This window comes from Scyliorhinus canicula, chromosome 21 (assembly GCF_902713615.1).
Source record: "Scyliorhinus canicula chromosome 21, sScyCan1.1, whole genome shotgun sequence".
NCBI lineage: Eukaryota > Metazoa > Chordata > Chondrichthyes > Carcharhiniformes > Scyliorhinidae > Scyliorhinus > Scyliorhinus canicula.
In genome coordinates this window covers 23,916,556-23,942,185 of record NC_052166.1, presented here as the reverse complement: position 1 = coordinate 23,942,185, position 25,630 = coordinate 23,916,556, and the positions used below count along the sequence as shown (strand labels likewise).

The 25,630-nt window shown below is 45.7% G+C and overlaps 1 protein-coding gene across 1 annotated transcript in view; it reads right to left on the bottom strand.

Moving 5' to 3' along the window:
* The window catches only part of LOC119955936, an 84,578-nt gene that overhangs the window by 41,158 nt on the left and 17,790 nt on the right, over positions 1 to 25,630 (bottom strand). Inside the window, exon 2 of the mRNA XM_038782594.1 lies at positions 1,440 to 1,626. Within this exon, the coding sequence (XP_038638522.1) occupies positions 1,440 to 1,626 (187 nt within the window). The remainder of the gene's footprint in view (positions 1 to 1,439; positions 1,627 to 25,630) is intronic.

Sequence of the window (25,630 nt, the reverse complement as noted above, 5' to 3'; positions counted from 1 at the left end):
GCAGTGTGACGCATTTGTGTATGCTGAAAATGACATATATTAATACACAGGACTCTGTTCTTTGCAGACAGAAAGAACATGTACACACATTGCGCCTGCTTCAGCTAAACAAAATATGTGACAGCCATTCACTGATTTATTCCTCAGGTCGCTGCCTTGACCAGAGTCCAGCTGCCTGGTACAAATGTCAAACAATGCTTGGCAGTTAAATATCAGTCACCATGAACTGCCGCATTCCCCATGGCAATACCTCTCTCAATCAGAGCCCATTTGCCAATCAATCAGCACTCTTCTCATGCAGTCTGAAGTTGTTGTTTACCCTTCATTGATATTTATGAGACTTCCCCGATGAACGCAAGACAAAAAGCTTCAACAAAATGTCTTGTTTTCAGCAAAACTCAAGTTCTGCACTTTCAAATGACTATTTAAAGAAACAAAATAGTTTTATGAGAACAAAGAACAAAGAAAAATTTTACAGCACAGGAACAGGCCCTTCGGCCCTCCAAGCCAGCGCCGATCCAGATCCTCTATCTAAAACTGTCGACTATTTTCAAAGGATCTGTATCCCTCTGCTCCCTGCCCATTCACGTATCTGTCTAGATAAATCTTAAATGACACTATCGTGCCCGCCTCTACCACCTCCGCGGGCAATGCGTTCCAAGCACCCACCACCCTCTGCGTAAAGAACTTTCTATGCATATCTCCCTTAAACTTTTCCCCTCTCACCTTGAACTCGTGACCCCTAGTAATTGAGTCCCCCACTCTGGGAAAAAGCTTCTTGCTATCCACCCTGTCTATACCTCTCATGATTTTGTAGACCTCAATGAGGTCCCCCCTCAACCTCCGTATTTCTAATGAAAATAATCCTAATCTACTCAACCTCTCTTCATAGCTAACGCCCTCCATACCAGGCAACATCCTGGTGAACCTCCTCTGCACCTTCTCCAAAGCATCCTTTTGGAAATGTGGCGACCAGATCTGTACGCAGTATTCCAAATGTGGCTGGACCAAAGTCTTAACTGATCATCTTACGAAGTTCATATAATCCAAGATTATTGGCAAAGATTCTGCGTAAAGAGTCAAAGATTTGCTCATGAAACTGACAGCGCTGGCTGACTAATTCACTAATTACAGCTGGTGTCAAGTGAATTCTGTGTGCGTCAGTGATTGGTCAAACCAATTAACAAATGCATCAACAACCCTCGAGGTGAAACCTTCATCTTAATTGGTGAAACAGGCCAGATGTTAAGAGACTTGCATTGGGAGTTGCCTATCGTGATTCCATTCAATTTATCATCAGCTGATCACAGTATTCCACAATCTTTCACACTTTGCTGAGCTTTGTTTTCATCTAAATCACACCGATCATGAACGGCGCAGAGGTCAGTGGTGATCCTTGGTCCCCCTGTTCAACGGCCAACAACGACGAATAATCTTACCATTGTGCAGAGTGTCCCGGCGGCATTCATCACTGCTACAGTATCTGTCCACTTCAACATGGAATTCAGGTTGCCGAGGAGACTGTCAGATTCCAACAGTTGGGTCTGTGCAACTGTCACCAGCCGCTGAGCGCCAACCACGTTTTCCGCAATTGTGCCCAGGATGTATGCCACATTACTACAGAGGCTGCAAATTAGAACACAGCAAATAATTAATGCATAAGAAACGTAGGAAATAAGAGCAGGAGTAGGCCATACGGCCCATCGAGCCTGCTCCATTATTCAACATGACCACAGCTGATCTTTGGCTTTCCCAACTCCTCTTTCCCGCCCGCTCCCCAGTTTCCGCGATTCCCTCGGAGACCAAATGTGATGGATCATCCAAAACCCTCCGGGGTAGAGAATGCCAAAGATGCACAAGTCTTTGAGTAACAACATTTCTCCTTATCTCAGTCCCAAAGGATTTGCGCCTTATCCTGATACAGTGCCAACAGGTCCTGGATTCCCCAGCCTTGCGAAACAACCTCGCAGTTTCTACCCCTCAAACCCCTGCAGAATCTTGCATGTATCAATGAGATCATTTCTCATTCGTCCAGAGAATATTGAATCAATTTACTCATCCTCGCATCGTCGGTCGACCTTCTAATCCCAGGAATCAATCTGGTGAACCTTATACTGCCTCCACTGCGAGTATATCCTTTATTAAATACAGAAGCCAAGACTGCACAGGTATGGGGTGGGATTCTACGACCCCCTCCGCCGGGTCGGAGAATCGCCGGAGGGCGGCGTGAATCCCGCCCCAGCCGGCCGCCGAATTCTCCGGCACCGGAGATTCTGCATGGGCGGGAATCGTGCCGCGCTGGTCGATGCCCCCCCCCCCCCCCCCCCCCCCCCCCCGATGGGCCGAAGTCCTGCTGCTTTAATGCCGGTCCCGCCGGCGTGAATCAAACCACCTCCCTTACCGGCGGGATCAGGCGGCTCGGGTGGGCTCCGGGGTCCTGGGGGGGGGGGGGGGGAACGTGGAGTGATCTGCCCCCGGGGGCTGCCCCCACGGTGGCCTGGTCCGTGATCGGGGCCCACCGATCCGCGGCCGAGCCTGTGCCGTGGGGGTACCCTTTCCCCTCCGCGTCGGCCATGTCAGCCGCCGCGATGGCCAACGTGGAGGTGACCCCCCCCCCCCCCCCGCTCATGCACTGCGATGACGTCAGCAGCCGCTGATGCTCCCGCGCATGCGTGGATGTCCGCCGGCCGGTGGAGTCCATTCGGCCCTGGCTGGCGTGGCGCCAAAATCCTTCCACGCCGGCCGGCGGCGTGCCAACCACTCCAGCGCGGGCCTAGCCCCTAAATCGGCCTGACGCCGGAGTGGTTCACGCCACTCCATCCCGCCGGGACCCCCCACCCTGCCGGGTAGGGGAGAATCCCGCCCATGGTCTCGTCAAAGCCCTCTACAATTGTTTTTTTTTAATATAAATTTATAGTACCAAATTCATTTTTTCCAATTGAGGGGCAATTTAGGGTGATCAATTCACCTACCCTGCACATCTCTTGGGTTTGGGGTGCGAACCCCACGCAAATACGGGGAGAATATGCAAACTCCACGCGACAGTGACCCAGAGCCGGGATCGAACCTGGGACCTCAGCGCCGTGCGGCAGCAGCACTAACCACTCCGCCACCGTGCTGCCCTGCCTCTATAATTGTAGCAAGACTTCTTTCTTCTTGTCCGCCAATCCCCTTTGAATAAAAACCAACATGCAATTTGCCTTCCTAATTGCCTGCTATTGATGGCCAAAATGGCAGTGCCTTGATTGGAGAATGACGTCTACTCAGGGTCATCAGTTCTTGCCGTGGATCGTCATGTGACTGAACAGGGTGATTCTCAATACATGGATCTTTGGGTACATGGGGCAGGCCATTCCACAAGTTTCTGGGATCTGGACTGCAGGATTTGGATCATTTTCTTTCCATCTCTGCTGCTCCTCTGCCTCACAATTGAGACATTATAACCCAAAGGATGTTGCAACTTGGTGGACAAGTCATTGCCATTTTGAACAACTGGTATCAAGTTCCTCTTATTCATTAATGCCGATGCTTTTTGGCTATCCGGTCAGAATGTCCAGTGCTTTGAAATTACCTGAATGCTTGTGGAGCTGGTTTCAAGGACACAAGTGTTTGTTCTTCAGTCCCCCCCCCCCCCCCCCCAACCCCCCCGGCCATTAAATTTGGATGATGTGGTGGAATCGCACCAGCACTCTTATGTATCACTGATACACAGTCCTGGTCTCAATGCAGTACAGGACTGTGGTGACAACACTTGCTCTAAGCTTTAAGACTTTGGTTGACTTGTAAATGTCTTTGTTGTCAAACACCCGCTGTCGTCTTTTGTAGACAGCATGCAGCTGATCCGATGTGAGATCTCCTCCCCATTGTTCACCTTTTGGTAGTTCCAGTATTTTGACCCAGTGACAGTGAAAGAACGGCGATATATTGATGAGGTGCCAATTAAGCGGGCTTCTTTATTCTGGATAGTGCTGAGCTCCTTGGGTCTTGTTCAAACAGCACTCATCCTGGCAACTGGGGAGTATTCCATCACACTCCCGATTTGTAAATTGTGTGCAAGGCTTTGGGGAGTCAGAAGGTGAGTTACTCGCTGCAGGATTCCGAGCCTCTGACCCGCTCTTGGAGCCACTCTACTTTTTGAAGGAGAAAGAGGTTTATCTCCCTGCTTTTAAAAAACATTGCCCCTTTAAAAAGAAAATCATAATCATAGAACATAGAACATAGAACAGTACAGCACAGAACAGGCCCTTCGGGAAAATGATCCAAATCCTGCAGTCCAGATCCCAGAAACTTGTGGAATGGCCTGCCCCATGTACCCCATGTTGTGCCGGGCAATGATCACCCTACTCAAACCCACATATCCACCCTATACCCGTAACCCAAGAACCCCCCCTTAATCTTACTTTTTTAGGACACTACGGGCAATTTAGCATGGCCAATCCACCTAACCCGCACATCTTTGGACTGTGGGAGGAAACCGGAGCACCCGGAGGAAACCCACGCACACACGGGGAGGACGTGCAGACTCCGCACAGACAGTGACCCAGCCGGGAATCGAACCTAGGACCTGGGACTCTGGAGCTGTGAAGCATTTATGCTAACCACCATGCTACCGTGCTGCCCCGTTCATACCGTTCATTAGGAAAGAAAGAGTGTATATGCATATGCTTGGCAATATAAAAATATAATGTGGACCAAAGGAGACTTTATCCAACCCAAGTGTGTAAAACATTGACAGATGGTTTACTGGAGGTGTCCTGCTTGGAGGACCTGAACTACCTAAAAACATCTCTTGCTTCAATCACCATGAGCATCATATGCATGTTCAAATCCCTTCTTGCCATCCCCCCGCCCCATCGAATGGATCTTCCTGTCCAGCCAACGGTAAACCCCCCCCCCCCCCCCCCCCCCCCCCCCCCCCCCACCCACCCACCTCCTCCCACCACAGGTTCCCCGGTGACGGAAGGTGACAACAGCAGAAACCCCATTGACAGCAGAGGGACCTGAAGATCCCTCTGCCATTCAATAGCAGGAGGCCTCCGCTGCAACAGGGGGAGGGGGAGTAATATTGCCCCCTATCCAGCCCTTCACTTCAGTTCAGGAACAATTAAGGATGAGTAACAAATGCCTTGTTAGCAACCCCCACTTCCCAAGAAGGAATGTTAAGTTAGAAGCCTCCAATTCTGACCACTGGTGCCTTCGGCCCTCCTGGCCGTAAGCTCTGCAGGCCCCTCCCTATACCTCATCACCTTTCCTCTCTCTCCTGCTTTAAGATGCCCCATAAAATCTTTCTCTTCAATTAAGCTTTTGCTCACTTGTCTCAACATCTCCTTCTTTACCTTGGCATCAACTTTGTTTGATCAGAGTCCTGTGCAGTGGCTTGCGACATTTTTAAGATGCGATATAAATGGATGTTGTTGGGCCATTTCACAGAGTCAGAATAATACAGGCCACCTTACTAAATTCAGAAAAGTGGACCAACAGATGACATTTCAAAAAGAAAACAAAATACAACCCGGACGTTTATAATCTTTAATACAGGCTTATAACCAAGGCCATTGCTTCCAGGCAACAGAATAATTTCACTTCTGTTTTATATTGCACAATTTGTCAGGATTTTTATTGCTTTTTTGGGATCAGATTCTGCAATTGTTTGTTGTTCTGTGTAAACAAAACCCAATGTTCTCAAGTTTGGCAAACAAAAGTAATTATTAATATCAGTTTAGTGGGACAATGAGCTGCTCATTAGCCATGATGGGGAGGGGAGGATAATAAAGTACAATAAAGTGTCATTTCTCCTATTTTGTTGGATTTAGCAATTGTTGAAAAATGAATGTAGGTTGATGGAGCAACATTGATTTTCTACAGATCTGGTATGTTCTGTCTCAGGAATTTTGACTGCACATATGTTTGGGTACATTTACCAGGATTTGAAGTGGGCTGTGATTCTTTGGCACGCCTATTCTTTTGACCTTCTATTCCCCACGTAAAGGAGATTTGTGTTTTGCCACATGGTAGCACAGTTAGTTAGCACTATTGCTTCACAGCTCCAGGGTCCGGGTTCGATGCCCGACTTGGGATACCGTGCGGGATCTGTACATTCTCCCCGTGTCTGCGTGGGTTTCCTCCGGGTGCTCCGGTTTCCTCACACAGTCCAAAGGTGTGCAGGTTAGGTGGATTGGCCATGATAAATTGCCCTTAGTGGGGTTACTGGGTTACAGGGATAGGGTGGACGCGTGGGCTTAATTAGGGTGCTCTTTCCAAGGGCTGGTGCAGATTCGATGGGCCGAATGGCATCCTTCTGCACTCTAAATTCTATCCAGTCCTAATAGATGCCAGCCTTGAAAGGCCTGAAGCTTTGGCTACTTCACCTTTGTCTAAGCTCAATAGAATCAGATAAGCAAGATGTTTCTGGAGGAAGAGGTGTTGGCCATGATTCAGTGGTAGCACATCCACCTTGGAATCAGAAAACTGAACTCCAACTTCAAGGACACCCAGGCCTACATTCTTGTCTAAATCTGAGGGACTTTTGCATTGCTGGAGGTGAGACCTTTGGGTGAAACATTGAACGGAGGTTTAAAAATTGCGATGGCATTATTTCAAAGATGAGCAGGAAAGATCTCCTTCGGGTGATGGCCAATATTTATCCACTGAAACAGATTGTCTAGTCATGATGAGATAACTATTTAAGAGCCCAAAAAGGAAATGCTGGAAAATCTCATCAGGCCTGGCAGCATCTATAAGGAGAGAAAAGAGCTAACGTTTCGAGTCCAGATGAGCCTTTGTCAAAGCTGCTTTCTCTCCCTACAGATGCTGCCAGACCTGCTGAGGTTTTCCAGCATTTTCTTTTTGGTTTCAGATTCCAGCAGCGGAGTAATTTCCTTTTATTACATTGTAAAAGGCCTTGACACATGCAGATTGGCTGCTGCATTTCCTGCAACAGTGGCCACACTTCAAAAATATGGCATTGCCTCAAATATGAACTAGGCTTTGGTTGACCTTTGGACATCAGGGTAACATGAAAATAATTCAGAATAAGCACCATTATGGGTGAAACAGGTTAGCACATGACATTGATACGGAATCAGTTCTGTGAACAATGATTGGTTCAGTTGGACACTGCAGGAAAACAAAGGTAGCTATAAGGGATTTATATTTATTTTGGTAATCATTAGGTAAAGTTTCAGGTGGGTTTAATTTTATGTTTCTGTGCTTGGAAGGGCCCTATTGCTAGATTCATGCTGGACAAGGATGTGGAGGGATGGTTAAGTTCTAATTGTGATAGAAGGAGCTGCAGCGTGAAGTGTAAATATAGTTGCTTGGCAACTAGAGGCCCTTGTAAGAGAAAACAACTATGCTTTGTTCTTTAGTTTTAACTGGAAGTCAGGGCAGCTAGTACAGATAGATCACCAGAGAGGGAATATCTCCCACAGCTCTGCTAACAGCAGTTGGAGACAAGGAGAGCGCGAGAAGGCAGCTCTCATAGCTCTACTCAAAGCATTGAAATGTAAGAAATCAAGCTCCAGGGGAACTAAAGGACAGTTGGTTCTAGGACCCGGGAAACAGAACGGGATGTTGTTCATGGGCAGCACTGACAAAGCTGAGAAGGGATCGGCTGGTGAGAAGTTAAGTTTCCTGCCCCCCATCCACTGACTCCATCTACACCTCCTGGTGCATTGGGAAAGCGGGCAGCATAATCAAAGGCCCCACCCACCTGGCTCACTCACTCTTCCAACTTCTTCCATCGGGCAGGAGATACAAAAGTCTGAGAACACAAACAGACTCAAAAACAGCTTCTTCCCCGCTGTTACCAGATTCCTAAATTACCCTCTTATGGACTGACCTGATTAACACTACACCCTGTATGCTTCACCCGATGCCGGTTTTATGTAGTTACATTATGTACCTTGTGTTGCCCTATTATGTATTTTCTTTTATTTCCTTTTCTTTTCATGTAGTTAATAATCTGTTGAGCTGCTCGCAGAAAAATACTTTTCACTGTACCTTGGTTCACGTGACAATAAACAAATCCAATCTAATCCAATGCACATGTTTTGAAAGTAATCCTAAAGGTTTCTAAAGTAATCCTAAACTTTAGAATGCCTTACTACAGTTTGCAAAACAAATTTGAAAGTAATTCGGACAACGGTATTGGCTGGATATTAGAATTTGGTTTCATAGCGGATGTCAGCCGAGACAAAGAAATCCTAAAAGGGGTTGTTGTAAAACTTGGAATGCATTCATTGTTAAAGGTGGAGTGGAAGCTCTGTTGAAAAGAGTCCTTTGGAAAATGTGGAATGGATTTGAATGCCACCTGCTAATGGAAAGCCCTATTGCGAGAGATGGTTTAAAAATGTGTTTTGGGGAGTTGAATTTGGAGACTTTCATGTGACAGTCATCTGGGGGAATTCTGAAGAGAAATCCACAGCCACTAAATTGGGTTCAGAGTGGAGTGTGTCCTTGACCACAGCTAATCTGTGTCTTTTAAAAATGGACTTGGTGCGCCAATGAGATCATTATAATTTCAAATGTACTGCGTCATCCGTATTAATCTTAAAAGCCTGAGTGTAATAGTTAACCTGAGGGGGAGTTAAGGAGTATGGTATTATAATCCATGTATTAATGTTTAATAAATGTTTCTCTTTTCTTGTTGTTAAAACTAATTAGCGGCCCTGTGACTCTGTTCCTCCATGTTTGATTTTAAAAAGTAACAGTGACGGTCTTTTCAGCCAGGCTTCCATTCTGGGATCTTCCCGTCCAATTACAATGTCAACTGGGATTGTAACACAGGCAGTAACACTGAAAAAGTGGTCAGTAATTGTAAACCATTTCAAGACGTGCAGGTTAGGTGGATTGGCCATGCTAAATTGCCGTTAGTGTCCAAAAAGGTTAGGAGTTATTGGGTTACGGGGATAGGGTGGAAGTGAGGACTTAAGTGGGTCGGTGCAGACTTGATGGGCCGAATGGCCACCTTCTGCACTGTATATTCTATGTTCTATGAGGTTCTTTGGACAGATTTATGGATTGCATATGAATAGAGAGCTTCAATTGTAAGATCAAATGAAGGTTTAGTTGTTTAGGAGTTACATGAGCACATGGGAGAATGGAGAATGTATTCAATATTAAAGTATACTCCTCATCCTTCTCTCTCCCTCAGTCACAGTATTGGATGAAGCATCGGAGTCATTTTAACTTTTATCATCACGTGACAATAAACAAATCCAATCCAATCTAATGCAAAGGTTTTGAAAGTAATCCTAAAGGTTTCTAAAGTAATCCTAAACTTTAGAATGCCTTACTACAGTCATCAAAACAAATTTTAAAGTAATTGGGACAACGGTATTGGCTGGATATTAGAATTTGGTTTCACAGCGGATGTCAGATGAGACAAAGAAATCCTAAAAGGGGTTGTTGTAAAACTTGGAATGCATTCACTGTTAAAGGTGGAGTGGAAGCTCTGTTGAAAAGAGTCCTCAGCAGATTATTGGGGCAGTTTTTGATGTTGTAATCCACTCAATATTCAACAAAATTATTTTAATCAATGGCCGAGGAAAACTATTTCAACATGGTTGCTACTGGATTCAAAGGCTGAATTACAATCACTGTTTCTCTGTTGCTCTATGAATAGGATATCACTGTCACTCTCCGAGAAACTTTGGTGGTCATCATGTAGCTCTATTAATTTTTCAGTACACGCTAACCAAAGCTGCCTCATGGCGCCGAGGACCCAGATTCGATCCCAGCCCCGGGTCGCTGTCCGTGTGGAGTTTGCACATTCTCCCCTTGTCTGTGTGGGTCACCCAAAGATGTGCAGGATCAGTGGATTGGCCATGCTAAACTGAACCTTCATTGGAACTTTTTTTAAAAAAATTTATTAAAATGTTAACATGCCAAAAACCACTTTTTCATCCTCGTTAATCTCAGCGTGAGGCAATTTGCTTCAATGGTCATTACTGTCATTATAAAATGATTCAGTCCTGCTCCCATTTATAATGCTAGTCACGTAACCATTGATTTGCTACTCCAGATTGTACCAACATAATGACAGAATGTGGGAGCAATCTATCAGGGAGAAAGTCATTTACCCCATGATATATTTGCATTGAGAGGGATGCGGCTATTAGATCTGCTACTGAGTAAATATTGAACATTTGCAAATCACATGTGGGAAACCCTTCAGTTAAGCAATAGCATGTTCGTTTTGCACGGTGCTGAAGTATTCATCAAACAAAGGGAGTGTCTGGAGCAGTGGGATTTCTTGTGGGAGACCCATCACAAGTGTTGACACAGTCTGGAGGAACCACTGTCCTCGCCTTGCAAAAGGCCATGCCAGCTAGCCCAAGATTTTGAGAAACACTCAGGATCACTACCATTGAAGAGAATTAGCACGGAGCAAACAAATGATAAAAAATTTTCTTTAATTTAGGGGACCCAATTATTTTTTTCCCAATTAAGGGGCAATTTAGCGTGGCCAATTCACCTACTCTGCACATCTTTGTTGTGGGGGTGAGACCCACGCAGACACGGGCAGAATGTGCAAACGACACACAGACAGTGACCCGGGGCCGGGATAGAACCCGGATCCTCAGCGCCGTAGGCAGCAGTGCTAGCCACTGCGCCACCGTGCTCCCCCAAAACAAATGATAAAGTAGTGGCAAATTCAGGGACAGGATATTAAATGCAGAAACATAATCAATTCTTGGCCTCAGACAGATAAACCTGATCACCTCACATTCCCTGCAGAATCTCCCAGATAAATCCAGTTTGAAGGCATGTGGTTCAGAAGCATATGGGAGGGATTCTCCAGTCCACCAGCCACGTTTTCAGGCTCGGCGTTCCCCTGCCGGCAGCGGGATTCTCCATTCCCACACAGCCAATGGGATTTCCCATTGTGGCCACCTCACACCATCGGGAAACCCGTGGGCCTGGGTGCTCTGCCGGTGGACTGGAGGATGCAACCAACGGAGAATTCCACTGATGGAATCTCACCACATTTGGCAAAATGCATGAGGCCAAACTCAAGACCATAGACTAAGCCCTGCAGAGTTTCCACAAATCTCCAACAACACTCAAGACGCTCAACATTGTCCAGGACAAATGACCCTCCTGACTGGCAACTCATCCACTACCATAAACATTCACTACCTCCATCACTGATGCACATTGCACAGTGGCAGTAGTGTGTAAGATGCACTGCAGCAACTCAACGAGTCTCCTTTGACAGAACCTTCTAAACCCATGACATCTACCACCTAAAAAGGACAAAGACAACAAATGTATGGTAACACAATCACATGCAAGATTCCCCCGAAGCCATGCACCATCCTGACTTGGAAATATATCACCTTTCCTTCACTGTCGCTGGTTCAAAATCCTGGAACTCCATTCCTATCAGCACTGTGGGTGTACCTACACTGAATGGACTGCAGCAGTTCAAGAAGGCATCTCACCATCACCTTCCCAGGGACAATTCGGAATGGGAAATAAATGCTGGCCTCGTTAATGACACCTCATATCCAATGAATGAATACATTCCTGTAACGGATATGTTTCTACATGTTTTAATCACTTGCCTAGATCTAAATATTCAAGATGTGGAGATGCCGGCGTTGGACTGGGGTGAGCACAGTAAGAAGTCTTACAACACCAGGTTAAAGTCCAACCGGTTTGTTTCAAACACTAGCTTTCGGAGCTAGTGTTTAATTACCTGCAAATGCTTGCATTCTAAGCATTGTCTGGCATATTTGAATTTGTCTATGTATATGTTTCTGGAACATACCTCTTCATTCACCTGAGGAAGGAGCAGTGCTCCGAAAGCTTGTGTTTGAAACAAACCTGTTGGACTTTAACCTGGTGTTGTAAGACTTCTTACTGTGCTCACCCCAGTCCAACGCCGGCATCTCCACATCACAGTTGTACAGGGCATTGGTGAGACCACATCTGGAATACTGTGCAAAGTTTTGGTCTCCTTATTTAAAAAAAAAGATATAAATGCATTAGAAGCAGTTCAGAGAAAGTTCACTCAAGGTGTCATCCTATGAGTGAAGATTGGACAGACTGGGCCACTATCCACTGTCATTTGGAAGATTGAGAGGTGATCTTATTGAAACATATAAGATACTGAGGGGATCCTCTTATGGGAGAGACAAGAACTAGGGGACACAGTTTAAAAATAAAGGGTCTCATGTAAGGTGGAGATGGGAAGAGATTTTTTTTCTCTAAGAGGGTTATTCGTCTGCGGAACTCTCTTCCCCAGAGAGCGGTGAAGGTGGGGTTCAATGAATATTATTAAGGCAGACGTAGATAGATTCTAGAGTAACCAGGGAGTCAAAGGTTATCAGGCAAAGCAGGATGTGGAGTGGAGGTTATAGTCAGATCAACGATGAATGGTGGAGCAGGCTGCAGGAGTTGAATGACCCACCCTTGCTCTGAATGTTATGTTCTATGTGTGTTCATATGAGCCAGGTTTGTTTTTGGATCAGAGACCACTTCCAATGGAAAACTGAGTAAAATTATCAAATATATACACTAGAAATGAAGACATTTTATGTGGATGAGCTTTAATTTAGCATGGAGATGGTTGCCCTGTTAAATTAAGTGTGGTGGGCACCCCATGCCCCCCCCCCCCCCCCCCCCCCCCCCAACCTCTCAAACACAATTCCTACATTCCCATTTCAGGAATGAAAATTTTACAGGGAAAGAGCAGGAAAGTTGGATTAATTGAAAAGTCTTCCAAACAGTTAACACAGGCATGATGGACGGCTCCTTCTTTTAAATTCATTTTTACGGGGTGTGGGCTTCGTTGGTTAGGCCAGCATTTGTTGCCCATCCCTAATTATCCTTGAGAAGGTGGTGGTGAGCTGCCTTCATGGGCAATTTAACGTGGCCAATCCACCTAGCCTGCACATCTTTAGTTTGTGGGGTTGAGACCCACGCAGACATGGGGAGAATGTGCAAACTCCATACAGACAGTGACTCGGGGCCAGGATCGATGCCAGAGTCCTCAGCGCTGTGAGGCAGCAGTGCTAACCACTGTGCCACCATGCCGCCCCAGGCAGGTTGAAGATTATTGCATATGCTTCAGCCTCGTCTTTTGCACAGATGTGTTGGGCTCCTCCATCATTAAGGATGGTGATAATCATGGAGCCTCCTCCAGTGAGTTATTTAATTGCGATCATCATTCACGACTGGATGGGCAGGACTGCGGATCTGACCGGTTGGTGGGATTGCTTAGCTCTGTCTATCACTTGCTGCATATGTTCTTTGGCATGCAAGTAGCCCTGTGTCGTAGCTTCGTCAGGTTGACACCTCTGTATGCCTGGTGTTGCCCCTGGCTTTCCCTCCTGCACGCTTCATTGAACCAGGGTTGATTCCTTGCTTGGTGGTAACGGTAGAGTGGGGGATGTACCAGGCCATGAGGTTACAGATTGTGGCTGAGTGGAATTTTGCTGCTGCCAATGGCCCACAGCGTCTCATTGATGCCCCAGTCTTCAGTTGCTAGACCTGATCTGAGTCTATCCCATTTAGCATGATGATAGTGTCACAATGTGAAGACGGGACTTCGTCTCCACAAGACCTGTACGGTTGTCACTCCCACCGATACGGTTATGGACAGGTGCATCTGCGGCACGCAGGTTGGTGTATGTTTTTACCGCTTGTTGGTTCTGTTGCTCATTCTGGGTGAGTGTGCTTAACACTCGATTTGGCTCTGTTTCATTACTTAGCTCTGGAGTCGCCAGGTATCGTTAAGATACCGCCACAAGTTTCAAGGTCAAGTTCAAAGCAATAAAACCATACACCAATTAGTAAGTTCAAACAAATGAGTTTATTATAATACAATTATAATACTACCCATGCACACGCTAAGATGATTGAACTATTCCTACCACTAAATAAACCAATACTTATCTTAAAGGGAACTGCCGGATCAGGGGACAAGGCCTCTTGCTCTTCACTGGTCCGCAGACTTCAGGTTGATACGGGTTAAAAAGGGGTCAGGAGTGTCTATCTCTGGTAGCGATCGTTGTGAGACACTTACTTGCTGGCGGCTGCTGTCCCAAACCTCTCCTCTCTCTCGGTCAAGGTTTCCTTGGCAAAAGCTGGTCGAGAGGGCTGGTCCAGAGAGGAGGGCTGGTCAAGAAGAACAAACTGAGTTTGGGACCTGTCTTTTATAGGTCCCAGGGCTTCGCGCCCTATTGGGCGGACCCTCTATCTGCTGGGGATCGATTGGGTCTCTTCCCAATCGATTTGTTTGAATCCCCCCAATACTGAGGCTGTCCCTCGGTTACTGGGTGGGCCTTCAGGTGCTTTGTCTTCGAACCCCGCTGGTGCCGGGGTGTCTGGTTTCCCAGACACTGTTGCAATCACTTCCCTATTTGTGTCCATTGTCCCTGGGATCGTTCCATTACTATGTTAACGATCCCGCAGATTACCTCATTAGTATGTGGAATGTTCGTTTCGGTGCTGTCTGCTCTCTTAGCAGACAGAATACACATTGGCTTGGTGCAGCCTGCTTGTGCTGCAAACTTTGTCCATTTTAACCTGCAAGCTTTGCGTTCCTCTATTTTGTATTGAGGGAATGGCCAACTTCGGTGGCTAGAGTTCCCTCACCACCTGTTGCAGATCCAGTCTAGCAGCTTTGTCCTTTAGGACTCGGCCAGCTCGGTCTGTAGTGGTACTATCGAGCCACTCTTGGTGATGGGCATTGAAGTCTCCCACCCAAAGTGCATTCTGTGACCTTGCTACTCTCAGTGCTTCCTCCAAATGGTGTTTAACACAAAGGAGTACTGATTCATCAGCTGATGGTGGACAGCACGTGATAATCAGCAGGAGTTTTCCTTGCCCAAGTTTGACCTGAAGCATAAGACTTCATAGGGTCCAGAGTCAATGTTGCCAACTCCCACAATAACTCCCTCCCAAATGTGCCACCACCTCTGGTATGGAGATAGTGGTGTCTGGGACGTTATCTGTTCGGTATTGTTCCGTGAGTATGACTATGTCGGGCTGTTACTTGAGTAGTCTGTGAGACAGCTCTCCCAATTTTGGCACAAGCCCCCAGATGTCAGTAAGGAGGACTTTGCAAGGTCAACAGGGCTGAGTTTGCCATTGTCGCTCCTAGTGCTTAGGTCAATGTCGGGTGGTCCGTTCAGTTTCTTTCCATTTAATTGACTTTGTAGCCGTTTTGATACAGCTGAGTGGCTTGTTAGGCCATTTCAGAGGGCATTTAAGAGCCAACCACATTGCTGTGGGTCTGGGATCACATGGAGGCCAGAGCAGGTAAAGAACATTAGTGAACCAGCTGTGTTCTTATGACAATCGAGAATAGTTTCATGGTCATCAATAGATCTTGAATTACAGAAATTTACTGGATTCAATTTCCACCATCTGGAGTGGTGGGATTCGAACCCAGATCCCCAGAGTATTACCCTGGGTCTCTGGATCACCAGTCCAGTGACTATCCCACTATGCCACCACCTCCCTTTATACTGGAAATAAAAATCAAAAAGCAACATGAAATATAGATGGGAGCCATGATGTGGAGATGCCGTCGTTGGACTGGGGTGCGCACAGTAAGAAGTCTTACAACACCAGGTTAAAGGCCAACAGAATCGCCTGAGGAAGGAGCTGTGCCCAGAAAGCTAGTGATTTGAAACAAACCTGTTGGACTTTAACCTGGTGTTGTAAGACTTCTCAACTAAATATAGAAACATACAACATAGAAGACCAAATTATAAATCCACAGGAGTTACAGACTGATTAGACCTCAGTTGAACAGCAGTATATGAGGGTTATATTTTTGAACTGGGATGGGATAGCAGGAGATTTAAAATGATCCCAAATTTATAAGGGGTGAGAGACGAGGAAAGTTGAGAAAGGGTTAAGCTTTGTATTCTCGTGTCCAGGTTAAGTGGTGGGACCTCACACATATGAAACATTGACCAGCATAGATCAGATAGGCCTGGAATATTATTACTTCAGGTCAGTTAACCTAATAGAACAAGGCACAAAGATTTATGCAAAGTAAACATAAAAACAGATTGACCTCCTCCCCCTACTCAAGGGACACTATCACTTCTCCTAAAATAGCAGGCCAGTAAAACGCAAACATTGACCAAGTATTCCCTGTATGAGGTCTTATTTTCTTTTGACAGTAAGAGTTTATGCACAGTAAAATGGAAATGCACTGATTGAAATGATCAATGGTCCTTTTTTTTTAAACACGTTTTGTAAATGATCAAATATAATGCTCTGAGCAAATCATTACAGGGATCAGTTTATTCCTAACTAAGTCTGTTGTGGTCCTGACACTGCGTTAGGACACCTTCATTTTTAAACTTTGACGGTGGCAATGCTGGCCAGGGGCGAATTCTGATTTGCGATAAGGGATCCCATCCCATCTCCGATTTACAATCAGCAACCAAGCGGTTTTGAGCAGAAGTGGCAGCTACTATTTGCTCAGATTTACAGGCACGTCAGAACCTGACCTGTACAAATTGGCCAGTTACTGTCCAGACAAAAGGGTTACCATAGGTACAACGTAAACAAACTCCAATTCATCTTGGCTGCAGTGGGAGGCCCGATTAAGATCTACTACAGCTACAATCTATCAAAGCTGGTTTGTCATTAAGTGGCTTGGAAAATACACCAGGTTTTGGACTCTGGAATTGTGTTGATGTGCACTTGTGCGGAACACAAGCACTTCAAGTGCAAAATATAGATTTAGTTGTACCCCGTGTACTTCCAGGAGTTTTGAGAGGGAAGAATTAGATTTAGATTGGTCACGTGTACTGAGAGACAGTGAAAAGTATTGTTCTGCGTAAAGTCCGTACATCAAAAACATCGGACATACGATAAATACGCACTGTAAATACATAGACACAGACATTGGGTGAAGCATACAGAGTCTAGTGCTACACAATAGAGAAGATGTGTGGAGATATCAGTTCAGTCCATAAGAGGGTAATTCAGGAGTCTGGTAACAGCGGGGGGCGAAGCTGTTTTTGATTCTGTTGGTGCGTGTTCTCAGACTTTTGTATCTCCTGCTCGATGGAAGAGGTTGGAGGAGATAATAACCCGGGTGGCAGGGGTCTTTTGATTATGCTGCCCGCTTTCCCAAGGCAGCGGGAGGTGCAGACAGAGTCAATGGATGGGAGGCGGGTTTGCACGATGTTGGAGCTGTGTTCACAATTCACTGTAGTTTCTTACGGTCTTGGGCCGAGCAGTTGCCATACCAGGCTGTGATGCAGCCAGATAGGATGCTTTCTATGGTGCATCTGTAAAAATTGTGGACATGCCAAATTTCCTTACTTTCCTGAGGACTAATCTGATGACAGATGTTTTGAAAGTGATCATTTTGCAAGTAGGCCAGTTTAAAGCCAGCGCATAATTTTGTTCTCATAAGGGAAACATATTGACTTACATTTGGCCCAGAGATTACTTTGCATTTATAGCACAGCATCAGGCCATTTAGCCTGACTGGTCTGCAATGGTTTTCATGATTCACAAAAGCCTTCTCCTGCCAAATTTCATCTCATCCTACAGACATACCCTTCTAACCCTTCCCCTCACTCTCCTTTAAATGGACATACGCTATCCACCTCCTCAACTATTCCATGTGGTAGAGAGTTCCGTATTTTAACCACACTCCAGATAAAGAATTTTCCCCATGAATTCCCTAATGGATTTATTAGTGACTATATTATCTTAATGATCCCCTGTGTACACACATGATAGTGGCCCGGATGAGCAGACTTTTTGGGGTGGAGGACAGGTGTGTGAGGTGTGCATGTGGGACCGCAAATCATGTCCACATGTTTTGGGTATGTCCGAAGCTCTGGGGATTCTGGCAGGGATTTGCGGATGTCATGTCCACAGTTCTAAAAACGAGGGTGGCGCCGAGTCCAGAGGTGGCGATGTTTGGAGTGTCGGAAGACCCGGAAGTCCAGGGGGCGAGAGAGGCTGACGTTTTGCCCTTTGCCTCCTTGGTAGCCTGGAGACGGATCTTATTGGTGTGGAGGGACTCAAAGCCCCCGAAATCAGGCGTATAGGTTCACGACATGGATGGTTTTGAGAAAATTAAGTTTGCCCTGAGCAGATCAATGACAGGGTTCGTTCGGAGGTGGCAGCCATTTACTTTTCTTCGGGGAAAACTAAACTGTTATCAAATTCAAACGGGGGGGGGGGGGGGGGGGGTGGGGGGGTATGGGGGGGGGTAGGGGGGGTTAGGCTATTTTTTTGGGTCTAGCTTCAGCGGGAACAGTGGGAGATGGACGGGTTTGTTACGCACTGAATTATGTTTATATTTGTATCTTTAAACTTTATGTTATAAAATTATAAATGCCTTAATGAAATGTTTGTTAAAAAAAATGATCCCCTGTTTTGTACTTGTCCACAAATTAAAACATCTTTCCCATTGGCTGAATTTTACAGGATGCTGTAATCCCTGCCTCACCCTCCCCTCTGCTAAAAGGTTGTTGGGAGGTTAGGGGGCGCCCAGCCATGATCCCGACTGTTGCCCAACAGCCAATACAGTAGTTACAATTTCCATAGAGCTTAGAAATTATCAAACTTCCAATTAATTGCTCCAAGTTCGAGGGTCCAAAGCTGCAGCCGGTCACTTGCGAAGGCGCGCAGCTGGAAAAACTCCCCAGCCCTTCTCCCTATTTCCTGGCTTTCACTTTTCTCGGAAGTTCTTTTTCCTGAGCTCACTGATTGAGCAAATCAACTGGCACAACAGTTGATGCTCTGGCTGAAACTTTATTCTCTTTTCCTGCCTCTGACTATCCGAGCACTCCCAGGTTGCGGTCATGTCGAAAGAAATTAAAGGACTATCTTAAGTGCTTTCTATCACTTTTGAAATTAGCCTGCACTCTCAGCAAGGCTAAAAAAAATCATTCCTGACGTCCAGTTTTACCGCACATTTATGGATGGTGAAGTGGTCTCCTGAAAATCAATCTTCGCCTCGAGATTCATGTCTGGCTGTTTTTTACGGCTATTGGACTAGACAACATCCTCGTCGCCAGATTTGTTTTTAATACTGTTTTTAGGGATTTTACTTTTACTCACTGTACAGACAAAGAATAACCAGATTGCCACACCGTGAGTTACTTAACCAGTTGTCAGAGTATATCGCAGAGCTGTTGTTTGCTCATAGTCGAAGGGGGAAGAGGGAAAATCTCCCAAGTGCCTCTGATGATGTTACCACATAATCGTGTGAAATACTGTACAGAAGGGCATTGGTTACAATACATAACACCGGTTAATTCTGTTTTTGTATGTTTCTGCTTGAGGGAGAAATAGAGACAATCATACTGAGAAATTCTGCTCTTTGAATCATGGTTGAAAGTTGTAAGATTTTTCATTCTTGTTCATGCCTTTGTCTCTCAATTGGTCATGTGTCCAGATACACCTATTTTTGTACTTCTCTTAGACACACACGATAAAGGAATGGGACATTTTTGTCTGCTCATGAATAGTGGTATCGACTTCTTTGATCCCATTATGGGACAGGTTGAATTTAAAATTAAGCATGTTATAATGCTCTAATACCTGCCAAGAATGATAGTACCGGACCCCCAATTCATATTAAAAAACTGGACAGGAGAAACCCAGACAATTTTTCAATTTGTAAACTGTAAGGAAAGGAAACTTAACCCCCAGGAATGATTCTGCTGACAAATAGGAATTTTTTTTTGTATTAAAAGAAACTTTATTATTAACACAGGATTAACCCTATTAACATCAAAGAAACAAAACAGCTTCTGAATTTACAGTTAAACAGTTCTTTTAATAAAAGGCTTTTCTGTCGGAAGAGCCGGGAGTCCAGGTGGCGAAAGAGGCTGACGTTTTAGCCTTTGCCTCCCTGGTAGGCCCGAGACAGATTCTGGTAATGTGGAGGGACACAAAGCCCTCAAAATTAGACACCTGGGTTAGTGACATGGCTGGGTTTCTCAGTCTCGATAAAATAAAAGTTCGCCCTAAGAGGGTTAGGATTTGTCCGGCTGTGGCAACCGTTCGTCGACTTTCTCGGAGAAAACTAAAATGTCGGCAAAGGCAGAAGTCTAGAGGGGGCGAGGGGGGGGATTAGGCTATTGGGGGGGGGGGGGGGGGTATTAGGCTATTGTTGGGGGTTTGAAGAACGTGATAGGGATGGAAATGTTTTATGTAACATATTTATGTTGCTGTCATCGTTATTATTATAAAAACTACAACTACCCTAATAAAATGTTTTTTAAAAATTAGGTCTTTCAGCTTACTTTCCCAACTATTTCTAAAATTTCAATTAAACAAAATCCACATACAGGTCAAATGCCACTTATTAATAAAGTTAACACTTAGTGGCTTACAGATTTATTCACAAAGTTCTTGGAGAGAAGCTTTCAGAAGTCAGTCTGAGAAACACACCTTTGTTCCTCAGAACCCAGAACAGAACTCTAAAATGAAACTAAAAGCAATCACAGAGCAGGGCTGAAAACAAAACTAAAAAACAGACTCAGCCCCTCTCATGGATGACATCACAGACGGCCCAGCTGTCAACCCTTTAATCACAGCTTCAGCAGACATATCGGGCACAATTCTCCGCCCCCACGACGGGTTGGAGAATAGCAGGAGGGCCTTCCCGACATTTTTCCCGACCTCCCGTTACTCTCCCCCCCCCCCCCAACGCCTGCCCTCCGACACGAATCGCTGCTCGCCGTTTTTTTACGGCAAACAGCGATTCTCCCCTAGCCGATGGGCCGATTTCCCAGGCCTTTACGGCCGTTTTCACAAACGGCAACACACCTGCTCTCACCGTTCGTGAAAACGGCCGCAAAGTGCCGTTCTGGGTAACCATGGCACCGATTGGCACGGCCGTGCCAAGGGTGCCATGGGCCCGCGATCGGTGGGCACCGATCGCGGGCAGCGGGTCCGAACCCCGCGCACTCTTTGTTCCTCCGCCGCCCCGCTGGATCAGTCTGCGGGGCGGCTGAGGGGCATACACGCATGCACGGGTTTCACGCATATGCGTGATGATGTCATCCGTGCATGCGCGGGTTGGAGCACGGCTGACGTCATCGTGCGCGTCAGCCGCCGTTAACTTTGGTGCGTGGGCTTAGCGAATTTTGCTAAGCCTGCAATGCCGAGGTTCACGGGGCCCCGCTGCTAGCCCCGACCGCGGAGCAGAATCGGGTCCCGGGAGGGGGCGCGGAGGCTGCCGGGAAACACGGCCGGTTTCACGGCAGCCTTCACGACTCTCCGCATTTGCGGAGAATCGCGCCCGATTTCCGACAGGGGTGTGTGCATGTGGTGAGGATCAAGGAGAAGTGGGAGGAGGGTTTGGGGAGGAGATAGCTTGAGGAGTAAAGAGCGAGGAACCACGTAGGGTGTATTCAACCTCCTCATGTGCGAGGATGAGCTTGATACAATTTAAAGTGGTATACAGGGTGCATCTGACTCGGGCAAGGATGAGTGAGTTCTTCCAGGAAGTGGCAGATGAGCGTGAGAAATGAGACACACTGGGGACTGTTCGTGGCCACGTTTGAGGAGCCAGGGCGTGGGGAAGGGAGGGAAGGGAAAGGGGCTCGGGGTGAAAAAGGGGAAAAGTTTGTACAGACTGTAAAACTGTGAGTTGGGAAGTGTGTTCCACAGATTATTTCTCTTTTGTAACTGATTGAACAAGTTTGGAATTTAATAAATTTAAAATATATATATATATTCGGCATACCTTAACCTAAGTTTTTTTAATAACATTACTGCCGCAGACAAATAATAAGATATATATACATAAAAATGTCTTACATTCATCACAGGAATACAAACCTTCTGTCTGGTCAGGCACTCAAGGGGGGACTGGGCAATTTAATTCAAGCTCATCGTGGGTTTCTGTGTATAAATATTTGAGTGGCAGCTGTTCTTGATTTTAAACATAAATATTAAAATTTTCTCCCCCCCCCCCTGTCATTTTCATGACAAATATTTTGCAGACTGTCCTGTAAAAATTGAGAAGATCAACTGAAGCCAGAGATAAATAGATAGAACAAAGAAAATTACAGCCAGGAACAGGCCCTTCGGCCCTCCCAGCCTGCACTGATCCAGATCCTTTATCTAAACCTGTCGCCTATTTCCCAAGGATCTACTTACCTCTGTTCCCCCCTCATTTTACATCTTAAATGATGCTATTGTGCCCGCCTCTACCACCTCCGCTGGCAAAGTGTTCCAGGCACCCACCACCCTCTGCGTAAAAAACTTCCCCCGCACATCTCCCTTAAACTTTCCCCCTCTCACCTTGAAATCGTGGCCCCTTGTAATTGTCACCCCCACTCTTGGAAAAAGCTTATTGCTATCCACCCTGTCCATACCTCTCATAATTTTGGAGACCTCAATCAGGTCCCCCCTCAACCCCCATCTTTCCAACTAAAACAATCCTAATCCACTCAACCTTTCTTCATAGCTAGCACCCTCCATACCAGGCAACATCCTGGTGAACCTCCTCTGCACCCTCTCTGAAGCATCCACATCCTTCTGGTAATGTGGCGACCAGAACTGCACACAGTATTCCAAATATGGCCTAACCAAAGTCATATACAACTGTAACATGACCTGCCGACTCTTGATAGGCTAAGAAAAAGCTCTGTGGGTCACCATTTAGCTTCAATGTGTATTCCAAATCCACAGTGTTATTATTTCAGGTGGCTTATTCATTTCCTGTTTAATAGATCTGATTGTCAGTTGGGAGTCTATGCCATTTTCTATCACGCTATAACGTCGTAAAGAATAAAAAGTGGGCACACAATAGAACCAGCAAAATATAGTAGCAAGTATTTTGTTTCTGATTTTTTTTGGCCACAGATTATTTGGCACTCACCAGTTAAAGGCAGCCTGCCAAGTCACAATGAGCAAAGGCTCACTCGCAGGAGTGGCCAGATTAAACAAACACAAGAAATTTCTCTCTTTCCCCCTCGCAATAAGAAAATGACAATCTCCTCCCCACATCACTCCAGTCAACTGGTGTGTTTACCTTAGATGCTCAATAAGCCTGTCATCTCCCCATATTGTCACATCTCTAACTACAGGCTGCTTGCACATTCCAATGGTGCCCTGTTCAGTTAGCGTGTCGAAATATAAAATTTGAGTTGAAAGCATCGATTCCTCTTCCAAATGCTACAGCTGTCTTGTTATGCTCTTGGCGTAGCATAAGCGGCTTCCTTGATATTCACTCTGACAAAGGAAGGTTCAGACGTGGAGATAACTTCAAAACATTTATTGAACTATTTACAATTCTCCTACTCGGGTTCGCCACTACTGTTAATCCTTCTATAGCTACTCTGACTGATGAACCAGTCTGCTACAATCCACGTGATGGGTGTGATATTGAATCAACCCTGTGTGGCTCAGCACTGAGTGTCTCCACTGGAAAGAGGAAGATCATGTGTGCTGTGTCCTTTATATATGGGTTGGTGTAATGCCCCCCTGTGGTAGTGTCACCTCTGTGTGCATCGTGAATGCCCATTGGTCGTGTCCTAACTAACTGACCTATTGGTTGAGTGTCTGTGTGTCAGATCTCTGGTGCTCCCTCTAGTGGCTAGCTACTCTACATGTATTTACATTAACCCCTTGTGTATTTACAGTGATGCATATCACCACAACAGCCATTTACCATCAGCTTTGGAGAACACGTACCACACATTATGACATGGAGATATAGCTAGGAGCAGTAAAATTCTATTGAGAGAACTGAATGCCGCTGACACTTCTACAACAATGATTTCAACACTGCCACAACACTTAGACTATCAAATAAATATGACATGCATTTATATAGAGCCTTTCGCAGCCTCAGGAATTTCAAAACAGCCAATTTGCATACAGCACGGTTCTACAAACAGCAATGTGATACTGAAAAGATAATCTGATTTTAGATTGTGATATCAGTCATAGAATCGTAGAATCACTACAGTGCAGACGGAGGCCATTTGGCCCATCGTATCTTCGGCCCACTCCCCCTCCCTATCCCCGTAATCCCCCCCCCCCCTAACTTTGGGAAATTAAGGTGTAATTTAGCATAGCCAATCCAATTTACCTGCACAAGGGCATACATATCAGCCAAGACACTGGGGATAACTAGCTTGCTCTTCATTAATATAGTGCCATAGGAGCTTTCAGATCCATCTGGCCCTCGGTGTAAGATCGTATCTAAAAGACAGCACCTCTGAGCATGCAGCACTCCCTCAGAACCGCACCCTACAGATTTGTGATGAAATCCCGGAGTAGGCCTTGAACCCACAAACCTTCTAAATCAAAGGCAACTGAGACCAACTGAGCCACGGTTGACACTACAACGAAAGGGGCAACAAAACAGAATGACCAAGCTCTGACAGACAGACAGAGGCATACTATATTAGAAACAGGAATGGTAAAACCCAGCTCTTCCAGGCAAACTATTTGAGCCAATCTCCTTATTTGGTGTCCTTATTCTGCCAATTACTTACTGCTGTTTTATTGACTTTAGAAACACAGCTACAAAGTCACCAACCGGCTTTACAAGGAGAACAATGGAGTCTTCGAAAGGCCGAGAGTTGAGTGGAATTGGAGATAAAACCAAACATTAAAAAGGATCATAAACTCCCAAGAAGCTACGATCTAATTGAATGCTCTGCAGGCTAAGACCCAGGTTATTTTGCTTTGCACACTCCAGCTGCAATTATATCTCAATTGGAAGACTTTAAAACTTTGTAGAGTTTGCAGATGGGAAACAGACTCAGGCTTTGATTAAACATGCAGACTGTGTAAAGAGGAGAATTGGCCTTTGTGCTGCATCTCATCACATCTTCTGGATGCTCCCAAGCGCTTTATGGTCAAGGATTACTTTTGTGAAGCGCTGCTGCTTTTGTTCGGCCAACAAACCAGGTGACAGTCACTGTGACGCTGTTGAACAAACATTTCATTTCCAAACATTCTCTGGCCCTGGGAGCCACCCCAGTAAAGGAACACATCACCATGGCAACAATCTCATCAACTGGACCATGAAAGGTTCTCCAACAGGGGCAGCATGGTAGCACAGTGGTTAGCACTGTTGCTTCACAGCGCCAGGGTCCCAGGTTCGATTCCCGGCTTAGGTCACTGTCTGTGCGGAGTCTGCACGTTCTCCCCGTGTCTGCGTGGGTTTCCTCCGGGTGCTCCGGTTTCCTCCCACAAGTCCCGAAAGACGTGCTGTTGGGTAAATTGGACATTCTGAATTCTCCCTCTGTGTACCCGAACAGGTGCCGGAATGTGGTGACTAGGGGATTTTCACAGTAACTTCATTGCAGTGTGAGCTTACTTGTGACAATAAAGATTATTATTATTACTACATCAGCTGAAAACTTGCGTCGTCTCTACCTATTACTGAAAAGTGAAGAATTTAAACTATTGAAACGACTGGACAGGACAAATTGTTCCAGGATGTTCTGACACAACTCATCCCTAAAAGACTGAGCATCAGTTCAGTTAATATTTTGCTGCAGTACTGTTTACTGTTATTGGGGAAAGTATTACTCATTCAGGTAAAAGGTGGTTACTTGGTCTGTTAGAGATTTGTAAAGTTTCATTTTTTTTAAATTTCCTTCCTGCTTCTGCTTTCTCTCTCTTTTTAAAAAAAAATGTTTTTATTCTCCAT